Source organism: Vitis vinifera, chromosome 13 (genome assembly GCF_030704535.1).
Source record: "Vitis vinifera cultivar Pinot Noir 40024 chromosome 13, ASM3070453v1".
Taxonomy (NCBI): domain Eukaryota; kingdom Viridiplantae; phylum Streptophyta; class Magnoliopsida; order Vitales; family Vitaceae; genus Vitis; species Vitis vinifera.
In genome coordinates this window covers 28,204,417-28,222,872 of record NC_081817.1, presented here as the reverse complement: position 1 = coordinate 28,222,872, position 18,456 = coordinate 28,204,417, and the positions used below count along the sequence as shown (strand labels likewise).

Below are 18,456 nucleotides of genomic sequence, written 5' to 3'. Positions count from 1 at the left end.
CTATGGCAATCGGAATTGACCCCTAAGAAAATGCCACGGTCCTGTTCCTGTGCCCATCCTGCAAAGATAGCAGCAAAAATATTAGAAATAAGTTATAAAAAAATTAATTGCATTCAAATCAATCTTATGTACATCCAAATAGTGAAATACTTAATTTCATTATCGTTTGATCCATGTTATGGAATTGAAATTGAGAGATAAATTGATCCGGTATGAAATACTTTTCTTACTTTTGAAAATAAAAAATTACTTTCTTTTATAATACACGTGGGGAATGATAGCCAAGTCAAATCTGCAAGCCTATGCTCAACTTCAACCTCACAAGGGTATTTAACGTGTTTTTCAACAAGAGATATCCATGAGTTCTAACATTCAAATGGTGGACTTTTGTTAGTAAACTTTGATAAGATAGAAGATCTAGGGTCTGTTTGGAAAGTAATTTTTAAAATAGTTTTAAAAATAATTCTTATAAACTTTTTATGGTATTTTTATACAACAAACATTTATTTGAGAACTTGAAATATTTTTAACATTTTTTTATTTTTTAAAATATGTTTGAAAGATAACTTTTATAAATAATATTTTATTTTTAATTATTTTTCCTTATTTTTATAATTATTTTTTAAAATTACTCTTAAAAAACAATTGAAAACATCTAAAAACAACTTAAAAATATTCTTGTGAAAATACATTGTTTCCTGTTTGTTGGTTCTCAAATGTGTTTTTCTATTTTTTTTTGTTTCGAAAAATAAAAAAATATTTAAAAAATAGTTACCAACCCTTTTCTTTAATAAAAACATTTTTAAAAATACAATTCCGAAGCATAAAATGTGTACTTTTTCAACCATTAAATACCACTTAAAAGTTAAATCATCCTAAACATGGCTTTCGTTGAATAGTAGAAGAAACAAAAATTACCTCCAAATCCCAGCTAATATGCGGAGGACCATGTAGATGGTTAAAGCAACCCAGATTCCCACGAAGCCATTTGTTTTAGAGAGGTAGAACAAGGATGCAATACTCAGTATGGACACCAAAATCTGAGGATCACCCACAAGGAATAATTTGTCATCAAACTGGAATTGAGAATTAAACATTAAGTTACAAGAATTGATACAAGCATTTTCTGTGGTGGGCACTTGCCATGGAGTATGCAGTATATGCAAAATCCGATGCTCCAAAGTTCACTCCATCGAAAACAAAGGCTAAGCAATTGATTGGTTGGGTCGCCGCGATAAACTGTAGTCGAAAGCCAAAAATTTGAGTTAAGAATGAGTTAAAAAAGAGCAAACATAAAAAATAATGTTTGATTTGATAATTGTTTTTTAAAACAGTTTTTTGTTTTTCAAAACAAAAAACAACAAGAAAACGTATTTGATAATAAGAAAACCTACAACAATAAAAAATTTTATTCTTAAAAATATAAAATAGAATGTTTGCAGTAAATACTTTTTAATTGTTTTCGGTTGTTTTTATTTCATTTTTAAAGACTATTTTAAAAAATAGTCATATAAATATATAGAGAATGATTATAAATAAAGTATTACAAATAAAAATTACTTTAAAACATGGTTTAAAATATAGAAAATATTTTTAAAAAAATTCAAATGCTAAAACCGACATTTATGATTCCATAAAACATAAAAAAATAAACAGTCTTCAAAAACTGTTTTCTCAAAGACTGATTTTCAAAACACTTTCCAAATAAAGCTTAAATGTTGTTTTTGTGCTCATAACTGGAATGCTTATACTAATGAGCTGCAGAACGTTTGGGTCCCTTGTGAACACTCCCGCACCGAATTTTAAACCAACTCCAACGAGGAGAGCGAGCCCCAAGCCTAGAACAAAGGTCATCTGCAAATTAAATAATGGATAGGGCAGGATATGTTAATTGAAGTATTTGCAAAATTTGAGATGAATAACAACTACTGGACATAGCATCTGTCTACTAAAATTGAGAAAACGAAATACCTGCAATACTCGGGTTGCAGCCGCTGTTGCCTTACCATAGTCCTTCTCAGCAAAGGCACAAGCTAAGATTGCCTAGAGATAAAAGGTATACATGTTTTTATCAGAGAATGTCAAAGTCATGCAAGTCTTCAGCTAAAGCAGACAATATATATATTGACCGGAGTTGATCGTTACACTTCTAATTACCTGTCCAGCAACAGCCAAACCATCAGCGAGAAGCGACGATGTCAACCAGACCTGCAAGCAGATCTGGAATGCAGCCATAGGAATCGAGCCGAGTCGAGCAGCCAACGATGCTGCCAAGGTCACACAGAATGTCACTGCTATCACCCTCCATAAGAGTAGAAAACCTGCATCAAATCACCAAAGCGAAGTAGGAGTGAATGGGACTTGAAGCAATTATATGATCAGTATTTTGTACCAAATACATATGAGAACAAAGCAGCAAACAAATTCCCTAGGCAAAACAATTGACAAATATGTATGTGAAGCATAAGATAAACATTCATTTCTGTTTGGTAAGTATGAAAATGATCATATTTAAGCCGAGATGACCAAAAAAAAACAAGCATCCAATGCTGCAGATGTTGAGACCCTTACCATTTTTGAGAAACCGATGAAATTGCAGATCTTTAAGTCTTGGAGGTAAGAGATTAACTCGTGTCATCAATTTCAGCAAGAGGATAAGTGATATTAAGTACCTATAGAGAAAAGTAGTTGATCATATCAGAAATACCACTCTAGATGAATCAAATATTAAATCAAGACCAAAAAGATTTAGTGAACTCATAAAAATTATATGTAGTATTGATGGATAATCTTGAAGTAGTAAAACTTACTGAGAAATAACATGGGCAATGGCTGCGCCGCTGATGCCCAAACGGCAAACAAAAATAAATATCGGGTCCAAAATGATGTTTGTTAGATCTCCTGCAACTATGGTAGACCAAAAATTGCAAATGAAATAGAGTAAATTAGCTGAATTGGCTACAAGTAATCGGACCAAGGTTTAAAAAATGTTGAAGAATAATGCGAATGAGGAGGAAAAGGAAAAAGGTAACCAAAAGCTATTGCTCACCAGTGGCGTATAAAGGAGTTTTTGTATCCTTAAAACCCCGAAAAACTCCTTGCATGGCTAAAGAGAGAAGAACAGCCGGAGCACCAAGTGATCTTAATGTCAAATACTTTAGAGCTGGGGGCAGCATTGGAGAACCCTTTCAAATAAAAACAAATTGAAAAGAGAATTGGTTACAATGGCATGCTAATAAGAATTGGAAACTTCTCAAATTTCAAACTCAAAACCTTTTGTGATATTGGAATCAATCTCTTCAAAATTTCAAAGAATGCCCATTAGTTGTTGGCTTTATTTTGGGAAGCGTTTTTTAAAATAGTTTTGAAAAATGGTTTTTGAAACTATTCTCCATTCTTGGGAATAAAAGTCATTTTAGAAACCTAAAATGTTTCTATCTTGTTTTCTATATTTTTAAATATATTTTAAAAATAATTTTTACATGCAGAGCTTTCTTTTTACTAGTTATCCATATTTGTATAACTATTTTTTGAAAACAAATGAAAATAACTAAAATATGTTCTTTGAAAACATATTATTTTCTGTTTTATAGTTGTTAATCATTATTTTTCAGTTTTTTTAGAAACTTAAAATGTTTTTACTTTGTTTTTTATATTTTTAAATATATTTCTAAAATAATTTTTATATGAAGGACTTTATTTTTTACTAGTCTTCATGCATAATTATTTTTTGAAAATAAATAAAAACAATTAAAACTTGTTATCTGAAAACACCTTATTTTCTTTTTTCTTTTTTAGTTATTAAAATGTTATTTTTCAATACTTTTGCTTTTGAAAAACAGAAAACTATTTTAAAAAACTATTACCGGATGGGCCTTTTTAAGTTTTAAATTCATTTGGACCCATGTCAAAAGACATCCATGAATGATGAACAATGGATATAGGGAGGTGACAAGAAGTACAAGGCACGTAACAATGGAGAGTGAAACCACTTACAGATTTCACACCCATGAAACTCAAGAGAGGTTTTGCTGCAAATATGAGGAATAGGGTTTGGATCAGGCCAAGCAGTCCACCAATGACTAGCGCCGTTGATGCTGAAGGGATATGCCGCTTCTCACGTTTCGATTTAGCCTTATTTCGACCGCCGGTGCTAACACAAGGGGCTGCACTAGTCTTGGAATCTGGTAAAGAAACCATTGATAACTAAACCATGTAAAAATGATTTCTATATAAAGGATGACGAAAAATATATCCATCGACATACCGTCTTCTGGCATCGAAGCTTTCATTTCACTGTCTTTGGTTGAACCCTCTTCCAAGATCTCAAGCATTGCATCTGCATCCTTCAACTCTTTTGTTTCACAGTTCTTGTCTGAAACCTTCTCTGAGTTTTCACCTTTTGGTACTTCATTGCTTATTCTTTCAATAGTATCTTCCTCAGCAACCAAAGAAGTTGTGATACTGACAAGCGGGAATACCGCTATCCTTGAAGCTTGATTAAAGATTGCGATAGAAACTCCTACAGCAGCAAGCGCCACCGGACCTAGGAAAGAAGTTCATCATTACGTGGAAATTAGTTTAAAGATTACATACCGCCCCTTCCTCCCCTTCAAACATCACATGCCTTTACCAAAATCATAAAAGGATTCTAATCTAGGAATATTTCTATAAACATTTGAGGTCATTAGGGGAAAAAATTACGAGAGAGAAATGGGCTTGTGAATATTATACGTGATGGATACAAATATGAGGAAGAGCGAGAGATACTTGGTGGAGCAAAAGGGTTTACTAGGATAGGTGTAGATGTGAGGAAAAGTGAAGAGGAAAATGACCCGTAATTCCAAGTAAAGATACAAAAAAAAAGGGGGCGGGGAAAGGGGATGTTGGGACCAATAGTTATATTTGTTTCTATCCTTCACATTATTTTTATCGTATAGTAAAATATTATCTCTCATTTGTGGAGATAAGTATGATTAATATGTACCATTGTCGTAAGAATTACTTTATTTTATGTTGTTTACATATAACAAGAACATAAGAATAGAATATAAAAAGCAAACCTAAATGGCCAATAAAGGCTGTGTCGATCAGAGAGGCAATGGGGTCAGCAGCCAAGGCCAAAGCAGCAGGGAAAGCTATGCATAGTATCTCTGAGCCAAGTTCATCCATCTTGAAAACAAGACTGAGGTTGTGATCATGGAACCAATCATTAGCACTTAGAAGCACAAGAATATCTGCAAATTAATGCAACAAAATCGAAATCTTACCTCGCGTCTTTGAAGAAAACAAGGAGTGGAATCTTCCACTTGCGCTCAGGTGGCTGAAAAACACCCTCATCGACCATGATTTTAAAGGGAAAAGAATAGCTAGCTATGAAGAAATAGTAGTATATATGGAGCGTCAATGCAACAGATTCAGTCAGGCTGATGAAACTTAAATAGTATGACTTCTCATAAGTTAAGCCCCATAACCTGCAGATTTTGCTATCCTGTTACACTCACCCATCAAAGAAATCATGCTAAGAAAGATCGACAAAATCGAAACTAACCATCACCGCAGAGATATCTGAGCAAAGGATACAGAAAAAGAAAAGCAAATGGAGTACACACAAGAAAATGTAGAAGGGTTTATATAGGTAGCTTCAGAACTCAGTGATGGAACATACCTCCCCTAGTCATGGGAATCCAAGCATTAAAAAAATAGCGGCTTCAAGGTTTACTTCAAGTGGTAAATGCCAAGATTTATCATGATATACGATCAAACTAAAAATATTTTGAAAATGAAAGGTTCATGAAAATAGAGAGAAAAAGATCAGCAGTGTAGTGAGATATGAGTTCTCATGAAGAGACAAATTTCACCAGAAATTCACTGTTGAATGTCTTGGGGCATGAAAAAGATCAGCAGTGTAGTGGGATATGAGTTCATGAAGAGACAAATCAGAAAGTATCGAATGTGACTAAGACAAAAGTTGTGGGGCATGAATTTTGAATATTGTAACATGACACAAGACACCTGCAGATTGAATGAAGCTTCCTCATAACAACGTGATTCACTCAAAAGCTTTGGAGAAGGAGATGCATGCCCTCTGTCCATGTCTGCATTACCCTATATAGAACAACATGATTCATTCTTTTAACAATTTTAGCAGGGACATGGGAGATAGCCCTCTGTCCATGTCTACATTGGCCTTGTTCAGTAGGAAGATTCATCCCGTCTCTTCTCCAGATGGACCCCATAAGATCCCAGGAAATTAAGCCTTGGGTTCCATAAACAATTCCATGACAAAAAGCATACTAATGGGGACATCCCAACAACCTTACAAACTACATTTGACTTCACCCAACAGAAAATCCCTAGTCCTAATGTACTTGCTTTACCCAGTTGAACAACAAATCAATGTCTGAAAAAAGCAGAAGAATGTCGATATTCATGAACTTCATCTCTTGGACTGTTTGTTGGAAACAATTTTGGACCCTCACAAAAAAAAACATAAGAGAAGTGGATTGTCAGCTTTTCCATTAAAGAGACACCTTTTTTCTGTTTGTACATGTATCAATATTATAAATTCCCATAAATTCTTAAGAAACCTTTTGGAGACATTTCTTTCACGGGACGACTTTTAGACTTTCAAAGCAAACTGTGACTTCTACTCATAAAGTACTAAAAACTACATATAAGCTTATAAACCATATGCTATGTAATGTGTGTCACTTATGTAAATATTAGCTTTTTGCTTTTATATTTTGTGTGAATGCTATCCATTTTCATGGAGAGGTTAACTTAATCAAGGGTCCTCTATTTTTAATCTCTTTTTTTTCTCTTCAATGTCCATCCGATCGGTTGAAATAACAACTAATAAAAATAGTATCTATTAGAGTGTATGATAAACATTAATTGTAGACTTGAATCCTACAATATTAAGCTTTTAAAAAAATGGTTATCTAACATAATATCAAAGCCTCATTTAAAAGGAAGTCAAATTTTACCACATGTTTATTTTTTCAATTTATTAAGCTAAAAGGAAGCAACTTTGTTTCCCCAATTTATTAAGCCCAAAGGAGACCATATATAGACTAATTTATTAGGATCTATAATGTATATCATGTGCTTTAACAATATTAGAACTTGCTATTTCATGTTTTAACCTCACTCTAAATCTCCAAACTATTTTGTTGTTGGTTTTCTGGTTATCTCCTAAACTCGTACTTTGTTTATTAATTAACAGTAGATAACCCAAATTCATAAACTAGTAAAGGAACTTCCATTTCTAAACAACCTAAAAGTTTTACTACATTTGTTGATTGATTTGGGATAACACAAGCACTTCATTTATGAATTGCTCAATTTGACTTTTATCCACCATCTTTGACTTCTTGATTGCAATTGTTCTTCCATTGTTCCATATCCTCTATGACCAATGATTTTACTTTTAGCATATTTATCGGTAGCCTTGTCGAACTTTTCAGTATAAAAGATTTTAATTGTTTCATTAGATTCTTCTTGTCTAGAAACTTCTTGTTGCAACATTAAACCGTCATTTTGTTGAAAGAACTTCCTTTTTTTTTAGTTTACTGAACTTCCTTTTCTTGAGTCCCATACAACCAAGAGCTACCTTGAGTGGATCTTCAATGCTTGTACTTTCTACTGTTGGTTCAAGAATAGATGGAGTGGTTTGATCACATTTATGGACTTTCTTCAAGTCCCATTTCCAGTATGAATTTTCATCAAAGTGCACATCTCTACTTATCATAATTTTCATTCTACTCAAGCTATAAATTCTGTAACCTTTTGATTTTGCTGCATACCCAACAAAAACTCTTAGCTTTTTCATCAAGTTTGCCTTTCTTTATAGATGACACATGAAGGTAACACAATGAGCCAAACACTTTCAGGTGCTTGACAAATGGTTTAGGTGTCATTTGCTGGAATTCAAGAAAGCAAGAAGTAGTGGCAATTTTTGTACCTCTCTTGGTGCTGATAGCAATTGTCCTTTTTCCTTTGGCCTGCACAACTTTACCATTTCCCAACGACCTTGTCAAATTTTATTGGCACTACTTCTACTAATTGAAAACATAAAATTATGGAGTAAGAATCTGATATAAAACAATAACAAAGACTAAGTCTAACTAAGACTTTTTCAAACTTTAGAGACAAACTCTCATAAGTTCTAACAGTTAGTGGCTACCAAATTGAAGAAGATGTGTCCGCCATTTGGTGGGAACACCTTAAGAAGCAATGAGGTCGTGATGGAAAGAGAAAATTTGTGACACGGGAAAATATCATTCACAGGAGATGTAACTCTCATGAAAAGACGTGGAATGTCATCATTAATATTAGATAATCAATTTTTTTAAAAGCTTAATCTAATATATCATTTTCTCTAGACACTCTTCCTCAAATGAGGTTCGAAAACATAATCTCTTCCACCAAACAAAGCTACGATACCATGTTGGACAACTAATTTTCCTAAAAATTTACTTAAGTTTGTAGGATTTAGGTTCTCGATGTGTACCATGCATTCTCTCCAACAAGAGGAAGTTTTGAGGATGTGATGGCTACTGTAATGGTGGAAAAGTCGCATCTCAAGATGGAAGCTCGTGGACAACCTTACAATTTTCCATGGCTTCGCAAAATGCAATGAAGTGACAAGAGGTGTCTTGCAGTTCAGTTCTCCATTGGAAATAAATGCGAAGATAAAGTATGGAGGGATATAGTTCCCACTTCCCATGGATGCTTGTAGTTTGTTGCTTGGAAGGCCATGGCAATATGACAGATTCAAAACACTAGTATACTTTTCAACTTACTAGCTACAGCACTTTACAACCTCAACCATGTTAAGTACTTCTATATAACCCCTTCTTCAAGAAGTTCCTCATGTCTCAACTTGTGTTTAGCTCACTGAGATTCTTAACAAATCCATGAGTGAACAGTACTGTACGTTACTCTCTTTTACAAGCCAAACCAAGATTGGTGTCTTCCATGGGATAAGGCGAGAAGCAAATCTTCAAGCTCAATCATGAATGTATACCTTGATATTCATCAATTTCAAGTCATTAGGAGAGTGATTAAGTATAAGACAGTTGTATGTTACATATTCTTCTCCTAGTGCATGCTTTGGTTGACTTGTGATTATTTATGTGAATTCGGTTTTTCCAGCATCCTGTATAAATTTTTAACCAATAAAGAGTGCAGAAATACAACTCAATTTATCAGTTTATCTCCTGATCTGAACCCAGAAAATCCATTTAAGGCTATTCAAAAAATTATATCAAAAAATCAGGAACCCTACATCAACTGCTGCATATTATGAAAGGTCCTCAACAAAGGTAGAATCGTGGGCGAGGACTCTGCTGGGTTCTGGCTTTCAATGTGAGGGAGCTGGTTGAAGGTATTCAGGATTCTCAAACTTGGGTTTGCTCCATTGAATTGTGAAGTTTGAATTAGTTTTGTTGTGCTGTACAAAAGATCCCAAGGTCAAGCTACCATTGGGTTGAAAGGGGCAATGCCCCTAGATAAAAAAATTTTATTTATTGAATGATGAGGTTGTCCCTATTCTAATTTTAATCCTCTTACAAGTTTGGGTCTCATTAGAAAAAGTGAAAAAAATATTGTATACTGTTGCAATTGAGAGGAAAAGTAAAAGGAAAACTTTCATTATTGTAACTTTTCTATCTCGATACCAGTAGATTCTTGAGTATTGACTTTGGGTCTCATTAGAAAAAGTGAAAAAAAATATTGTGTACTATTGCAATTGAGAGGAAAAGTAAAAGGAAAAGCAGAAAACTTTTATTATTGTAACTTTTCTATCTCGATACCAGTTAGGGATGGCAACGGGGCGGGTTTTTTCGGGTACCCGCCCCGCCTTGCCCCTAATGCGACGGGGTTGAAATTTAATAAACGGGTTTTTAACGGGTATGGGATTTTTTTTTAAAACCCGGGCCTGGTTCGGGTATTGCCCCATCCCGCCCCGCCCCACCCCGTTTACATATAAAATCAATTTTAAAATTTAATTTAATTTAAAATTTAAAATTAATTTTATTTTACTATTTTTAATATATAGATAATAATAAAAAAATTAATAAAATAAGTTATAAAAAATATAATAATTTTATTATTTATAAATATATTTATTTTAATGTAATTAAAAATTTTAAAAGCAAATTTAAAAAAAAAAAAGAGGCTAAACGGGGCGGGGCGGGGATGGGAATTATTTTTGATAAACGGGGCGGGGTTGGGATGGGGGCGACCCGTCCCGTTGCCATTCCTAATACCAGTGGATTCTTGAGTACCGGTGTGTTCCATGTACATCATATTGATCATCAAACTACTTTAAAATCTCTTGCTTTTTTTCTTTATTTCTGCTCGTGTGTGACTGTGTTAACACACTCGATAGTACCACTGCTCCAACTGAGCCCTCAGCGCCTCATGTTGCTTGGCTAGTACGTACTCATCCATCTACTGCAAATCCTCTTGCTTCTTTATCTCGATCTCGGCAGACCTGTAACATGGTTTTGAATAGAGGGTTAAATTCAGGAGGTGAATCGATTTTGATCTGCACATTTGTAAAGGAAGTACATGGGGGCTAGGGATTTGTAGTTGAGTGATGTTAATGGTAATTTGTAAGGTTGTTTGTATGTCCCAATTACTGTATACTTCTTGTCATGGGATTTGTTTGTTGAACCCAAAGCCTAATTTCCTGGGATATTATGGGGTCCATCTGGAGAAGAGACTGGGAAGAATCTTCCTAAGGAACAAAGCCAATGTAGACATGGACAGAGGGCTAGTTCCCATGTCCCTGATAAAAGTATTAAAAGAATGAATCATGCTGTTATATATAGAGTAATGCAGACATGGACAGTGGGCATGCATCTCCAATTCTCAAAAGCTTTTATGAGTGAATCATGTTGCTATGAGGAAGCTTCATTCAATCTACAGGAGTCTTGAATTACATTCAAAACCCCATACCCCACAACTTTGTTCTTAGCCTCATGCAATAATTTCTGATTCCAGTGCGTGCCCAAGGAATTCAGCTGTGAATTTCTGGTGAAATTTGTTTCATGAACTCATGTACATCACACTGCCCATTTTTTGCTATATTTTGGATATGCTTTCAACCGTGTAGCTATAGATATTGTGTGTTCTAAGTTTAATGGGCTCTCATGACTTTAAATGTACAAACACAGTTAACAAATTCGTAGTTTATGTTTGGATCCCAAAAATTTATAAGGAAAAAAAATGCTAAGAAATATCATGTTATGATTGTACTATGAAAAATAAAAAATAAAAATCAAATATAATTAAGATTAATGAGAAAATTATACATTTTTAGATTATTTAATTAAAATTAGTCAGAAAAAAAATGCTTAGAATTTCCCACTTGAAGGAAGAATTGTCCCATCTGATTAACCATACACTGATAGCTTTCCCTGCAGCTGTGGCCTTCTGCTGGCCCCATTGCCTCCCTGATTGACACGGCTAACCTTTATTTGCCACTGGGGTTTGCTTTTATGTCTATCCTTACGTTCTAGTTATGGCTTTTTCTATGTCATGGATCAGAATCCTTTTGTGATTCTAGTAAAGGGGCATGGCTTAGCATTTGAAGGGTGGAAGGGGTATGTAATCTTTGAACTGGTTTCTAATAATAAAACCCTATTCCTCCTTCACTCTCCATTATTATTGTGTACATTGTTGCTGTGTGGTGACAAATTTTATCATTATGATACAGTAGGATAGGCATGTAAACACGTTGGGTCTGGCTCAGGCCGTCCCTGGCTAGGCCCAAGAAAACCTTCGTGTTCGGCTCCTACCAACCCAGATATTGATAAATAGATTTAGGTTTACAAATAAAAAGAATGAAAAGCTTGACTTGATGATCATGTGTATGTGCACGGCATGGTAAAGTTTGATACAATTAGTAAATAGGATTTGAACCCAACACATTTTTCAAGGATTTAGGTTGAGTATAATCATATTTGGACTAAATTCATGACGACTTGCATAACCCAAATTAACATATTTAATAATCATGTTAATTATCTTAATTATAACTCTAAATTATTAATTCATATTTGATCCATATTAAATTTATTTTTGCATAAATAGATCAATTAAATCATAAACATGTCAAGTTTGGAAATTAATCATTCATAGTACTTATACAAAAACTAATTCAACATGATTATTAAATGGTTTAAAGGGGTTACATAACGTATTGCCTATTTAATAATTAGATCGTGTTTGGGTTTATGATTTAAACTCAATTATTATTCATTTCATATTTGGATTAACTTATCTATTCAGTAGAATGTTTGAACCTTGACACAATAAGAACACAATCCACCAACATATGTGTATGTCATATCCTCCATTTTTTGGGAAGTTAAGTCATACTTATTATTTTGGGACTTTTTTAAGGATTTAATGCTCTAGGCCAAGGTGGGCCGAGCTTTAGGCTAATGGGTCAAATTTACATCTTTTGTAAGATTACCTCCATTTGGATTGCAAAGGGATGAAAAACCTAATTTATTATTATTTGATAATAAATATTGAATAAACTTTCTTAATTTTATAAAATAAAATTTTATAGGAGCTGGCTACAATATTGAATGATACTTTTTTTTACCTACTGAAAAAGTACCACTAATCAAATGTTATCATATATACAATTTTTTGTCTCATTATTTATACCCTAATCTGATTTATTTGTATCCTTATACCTTGATTTTATTTATTTGTATCCTTATTTAATAGTTTAGATCTCACTATACATATTTTAATAGTCCAAATCTTTTATTTGATAGGTACCACTGTAATACCTTAGCATTTTCCAAAGTTATATGATACTGTTATCATATCTATCAAACGAACAATCTAAAGAACTAAAAAAATTATAATTTTCGTAAAGATTATGCTTGGTTCTTCAAAATTTTGAGGAAAAGTATGAAGGAAAAAAAATAGAGAGAAAAAGTGAAGAAAAATTAAAAATAAAAATAAAACAAAACAAAAAACAAAATAGATTCAAAGTTAATAAATTATTTTTTATACCATTTCAAACTTATTTAACTTATTTTAACTTTTCTTAATAATTTTTTTCTTTTCTTGGTGCTTTCTTGAAACCAAACATAATATAAAACTTTTAATCAACATTTGAATATATATATATATATATATATATATATATATATATATATATATATATAGTTGTATGCTTTATTTAGCAATGATTCTAAGAATCATTTCTAACTTTTTTTTAGGACTTAAAAGTAGTTCTTCTGATAAAAAATTTCAAGTCCTAAAAATGATAGAAAATTTTCGTAAAATCACTATCAAATAGATTCTTAATTAGGTTAAAGGTAGATCATTTGTTTTACTTTTAATTTACCAAACTAAGAATGTGAGACTTTTATAGCATAGCATATTTTTACATAATAATAAAAAGTCATAAACTAAAATGGGTTTTTTGCGTCATCCCACATCAATGGAGAAAGAAACTTTTTTATTAAAAGTAAGAAAACATTCCATTATTAATACTCATATCACAATTGAAAAAAAATTAAACTCATTTTATTATTATTATTATCATATTATTTATAACTCTAGGAATTTATGTAATCTACCCATCTATTTATGTCATTACTATTTTTCTACTTGTTTGCTTTTGGTAATGAAAAATTGTTCTCTAGACATAAATTTTTTCAACTATATTTCTTTTATGATAGGAACTTTCTCATCCTCATTTGCTAATTTTTTATCTTATGGATTTAATCCATAAATATGATTGCTTATTACCTCAAATAACTTTGTTTAGAATAATAAGTTAGAATCTAAAAATAAATAAAAATTATCCATCCCTATAACCTAATTTACTGAAACAAGAAAGTGAATATTTATGGATGCGTTTGATGGTAGATAGAGAATCATTTCCCATCGTAATATCATTACACATCCTACTAGGGTTTGGTTAAGGTATTGAGTGGTATTTTTTGATATCGTACCAAAAATGCATCACCAATCAAATGGTGTTATATGGTATTTTAAAGTTTTATTTATTTGTATTTTAATCTCATTTATTGATACCCTCTACCCATGACATAAATTTTACTACACACATCCAATATGACCATAATACAGAACACACAAGCCTTTAACCTAATTTATTGAAACAAGAAAATGAATAGCTTATAAGTGCGTTTGATGGTAGATAGAGGATCATTTCTCATTATAATACCATTATGCATCTTATTAGGGTTTGGTTAAGGTATCAAGTGGTATTTTTTCGATACCATACCAAAAATACATCACCAATTAGATGGTATCATAAGGTATTATAAAGTCTTATTTATTTGTATTTTAATCTCATTTGTTTATACATTTGATCAATGATCCCGATGTAAAGTTCTATTGATACAACATCTCTACCATATCATTTTTCCTCTATTCAATATACAAAATCAACAACTTCCAACCAGGATATATATATATAAGCAAAGAAACCCAATACACAACACCTTGTATTAAATGTATACATTTTCCACCATGCAATGGCCTATGACTCACCAACCCTATTAAATATAGTACAAAGTCCCTAACCAATTCCATACTTTTGCCTCTTTTAATCACCAAAAACCCTAATTTATTTTTTTTATATAATATTGGGGTTGATCACATCTGAACCACCACCCTGTTGCCCCAATTTTTATATATGGGTTTGTTCTTGGACTAATGTATAAACAATTGAAGATTGTACTTTTTGTGTTTGGGGAGTAATGAAGCAACTTGCATGCCTTGGTTTGTATTAGATTAATGTGTGTTTGTGTATTGTTTATGAACTATACCTACTAGATAATATAAAATAAATAAATAAAATAAAAAGGCTAGAAATTTCAAAGAGAAATGGAACATGTCTTTTGGAAAGTTGACACTACATTAATGAATTTATTAAATTAATTTTCTTAAAATTTTTAATATATATGTTGTCTTATAAAAGAATTGGTTTTAAAGAAACCTTGTTAAGAGAATATAAGATGACTCAAACTCTATTTATTAAACATTATTTTTGTCAAACACCTGAATTATCGATAAGGATTAGAGAGTTGAAATAGATGTCATACCAAAAATTAAGTTAAAAAATAAAATAAAATAATTATTGCACATATCTAAATTATCAAATCAAAGAAAAAAAAATTATGAAAGGTTTTGTACTCAACCCATTATGCAAGTAATTAAGAGTTAAAATATAAACTAAGGATCTTATCAAATCATAGAAAGTTTAAGAAAAAAAATATTGTAAAAGAGAAAGAAAGTAAACAAAAGAAAATAAAAGTTAGTTGGGATTTCATAAATTCTTTTTCTATCTTTCTGTAATATTATTTATTTTTTATTTAAAATATAAAAAATATTTTTAAAATTTCAGTACACCTTTCACAATAAATAAAAAAAATTGAAGCTTTCGTTTTCTCAATCATTTTCCTTATGAAAAGAGTCAATGATAGAACCAAACCAACCTAAAATCAAAATCAAACTAAAATCAAATACTAATTTGTTGGATTGTGAAGTCTGAATCAATTTTGTTACGTTTTACTCGAGATGTCAAAGATCAAGTTATTCAATCAGCTCGTGGGGGTGACAAAAAAATTTTCATATGATGATTGATGAGTTTGCTCATATTATATATTTAATCCTTTTATATTTAGGGTTTTGCCTTTCGAAATTACAGCCGTAATTGAAATATGTTTTTTCGATAACTTCACTATTGTAACTCTTCTCATCGTTTTATTAATGGATTGTTGGATGTTGGTGCATTTCATGGACATAAAGAAGATCACATTGATTGTTGAATCACATTAAGAATCTTGTCTTCTTTATTTTTTGTTTGTGTGTGTGGTTTGATTATCACAGCTAATTTATCAAATCATACTACAAAACTTGTCCCTTAAATTTGAAGGGAAAATGTGGAAATGTGTGACAACAAATTCAAAAATAATAATAAGAAGGGGGAAAAGTGAAAAAGGAACAGGCCATGAGCCAATGGGTCCAACCCCTAAGACCTTTCACCAACCTATCTTAAAAATTTAATGCATTGGTCTCAAATAGTACATCCCAATTTACTTGAGTCAGGATGACAGGAACCCATCATAATCAATTCTCCATTGCTCTCACCTGTATATTTCTTTTGAGTGACGGTTATGAAGTGATATACACTCATGGATTTATATCAATTGTCGGTGAAGCGAATCCACTTGAATGTCAAGGAAAATGAATTCAAAATCTTTTACTCAACAAAATTAAAATACGAGAATGAATGGGCTTGAAATCTTTGTTCATTACCAAGAAAACATAAATTTCTTAATATTAAGATTATGTTTAATTCCATAACTCATATTTGATTATCTTATAAAAATTATTTTAAAATTTTGAATATAATTAAAATTAAATATGAATTTATTTATTTTAAAATTATTTACTATTTCTATCAAAAAATTAAAATAATTTAAATAAATTTAAAATAATATATCCAAATAATTTATTGATCTTATATCTATTTTTATTTTTCTTCACTTCTTCATCCCTTCTACTTTTTTTTTCCTTTTTTTTTTATATATATTTATCTTAAAATCAAACATTACCTAAAAGTCTTTTTTTTTCTCCTTATTTTAATGTTTAAAACCCTACTCAAAAATCAATACCTAATAACTAATACAATCCAAAATTTTCCCAAATTATTCAACCATGTAAAGAAATTATTCAACCATTAATATCCTTATTGGCTTCACCTTACATAAATTTAAATAAAGAAATCATTTACGTTTAGAAGTGTATGAGAGGGGAAAAAAAAACCATGAGAAAGAGGGAGGAAAATAAAAAAATAAAAAAAATAAAAATAAAAATGAAGACGACTTTGGGTTATATGGAATCATGGAGTAGAAAGAGTCTAAACTTAATAAATTGTTTATACTTTTCCCAATTTATTGAATAAATTTATTGGCTTTGAAAAATTTGAGAAGAATACAAAGAAAAAATAAAAAAATAAATCAAACTCAATAAATCATTTTTATTGAAAGCTGTTTTCTCATACCTTTCAAGTAAACAATTACATTTCCCTACATTCCCAAATTCTTTTACCTTTACATATAACAAAGTAAATGAAATAGCATAAATTTTTTCATAATTTTTTATTATTCCATCCTATCTTTCCGAATCCCTATTCAACATTGTTCTCCATCCACCCATAAATATAGCAAACACATATTCAAATATATCAAGAGGTCTAGCTTTTCAAACTAAAAACCCATCACTTGAGAATTAAGCAAAATAAAAACACATTTTTTTCTGATCTAGAAGCCATTAGAAGCAAGCCCTGAAAAGCCCAACACCCATAACCTCATGCCCCCACCACACACATCACCATCATACTCGAGTAGAATCAACCCATTTTTTTTTAATTTTTTCTCCATCTCACTCCAATAAAGACGCACCCACTTTGTCTAGGGTGAGTGGTTGGCATCAAATAAGGGTACATGATACTCTATTCTCAAAGGGGACCCCACCATCCATAGAAAGCTAGATCCATGTATCTAATTCAAGAAAAATATACCATTCTCCCAACCCACCACATCTCATCTTCTCAAGAAAGATTGGAAGAATCCAGATACACATCCTATCAGCCAATCACAGTCCACTAATGGGCCCCAACAATTCCCCATATTCCTACAACTTTCTTAAACCCCAAGAATCAAAAGCAAAGTGAATGAAAGTAAGGAGCTGTGTGTGTGGGAAACAGGCAAAAGAAAAAATAAAGGTATTGAAATAATAGTAACTTTAAATTCAGTTTTACATCATCAAAGGTACATGTTGGCTTCTCCCTCCCTCCCATTTTTCTCTCTTTCTACCATGGAATGATATGATGCATTCTCTAATGGAATACAACAGCAATGACCACAAGGAAAAGACTTTCCCCCTTTCCTGACCATCAATCAAACTTGTTTGATCAACCAAAGTTACTGTTCTAGACAAGGAAAATATTGAAGAAAAATGAAACATCAATAGACACAGCTATTAGTTTCATTACAGTGAAACATATAGCATTTTTTTGCTCAAGAAAAAAAGAAAAAAAAGAAAAAAAAAAAAGAGGAAATTAAAGGAAAAAAATAATCCTAGAATCTGATATTTGGGAGATGAGAACCCACCCTGGGCTGGGCCTTTCAATATAGACCAGAGTGAGGCTTCTTCATCATCCTTCCTGAGATCCACTGTAAACAATAAAATGATTAAAAATTGAATTAAGGTTTCTGCAACTTTTCTTTTCTGCCTTTCTTTACCCCCCTTCTCATCACACTCCTTCCCAACTTTGCTATTCTTACCTTTCCCCCAAACTCCAGTTTCATCTTCCAGCCAAAAATCCCTCCCAAAAAAAAAATATGTACTCTTTTTTTTTTTCCTTTTTCTTTCTTTTTT

The 18,456-nt window shown here is 31.8% G+C and overlaps 1 protein-coding gene across 1 annotated transcript; it reads right to left on the bottom strand.

Annotated features, from left to right (window-relative positions):
- On the bottom strand, positions 1–5,347 carry LOC100244835 (protein DETOXIFICATION 43). The gene is made up of 13 exons (XM_010661226.1): positions 5,271–5,347; positions 5,064–5,185; positions 4,268–4,546; positions 3,997–4,184; positions 3,050–3,185; positions 2,811–2,907; positions 2,572–2,672; positions 2,158–2,321; positions 1,972–2,043; positions 1,738–1,854; positions 1,144–1,239; positions 919–1,040; positions 1–58 (listed from the first exon to the last, which is right to left on the bottom strand). The coding sequence occupies exons 1-13, from the start codon at positions 5,345–5,347 to the stop codon at positions 1–3; spliced, it is 1,629 nt and encodes a 542-aa protein (XP_010659528.1).
- Between the last annotated feature and the right edge of the window lie 13,109 nt (positions 5,348–18,456).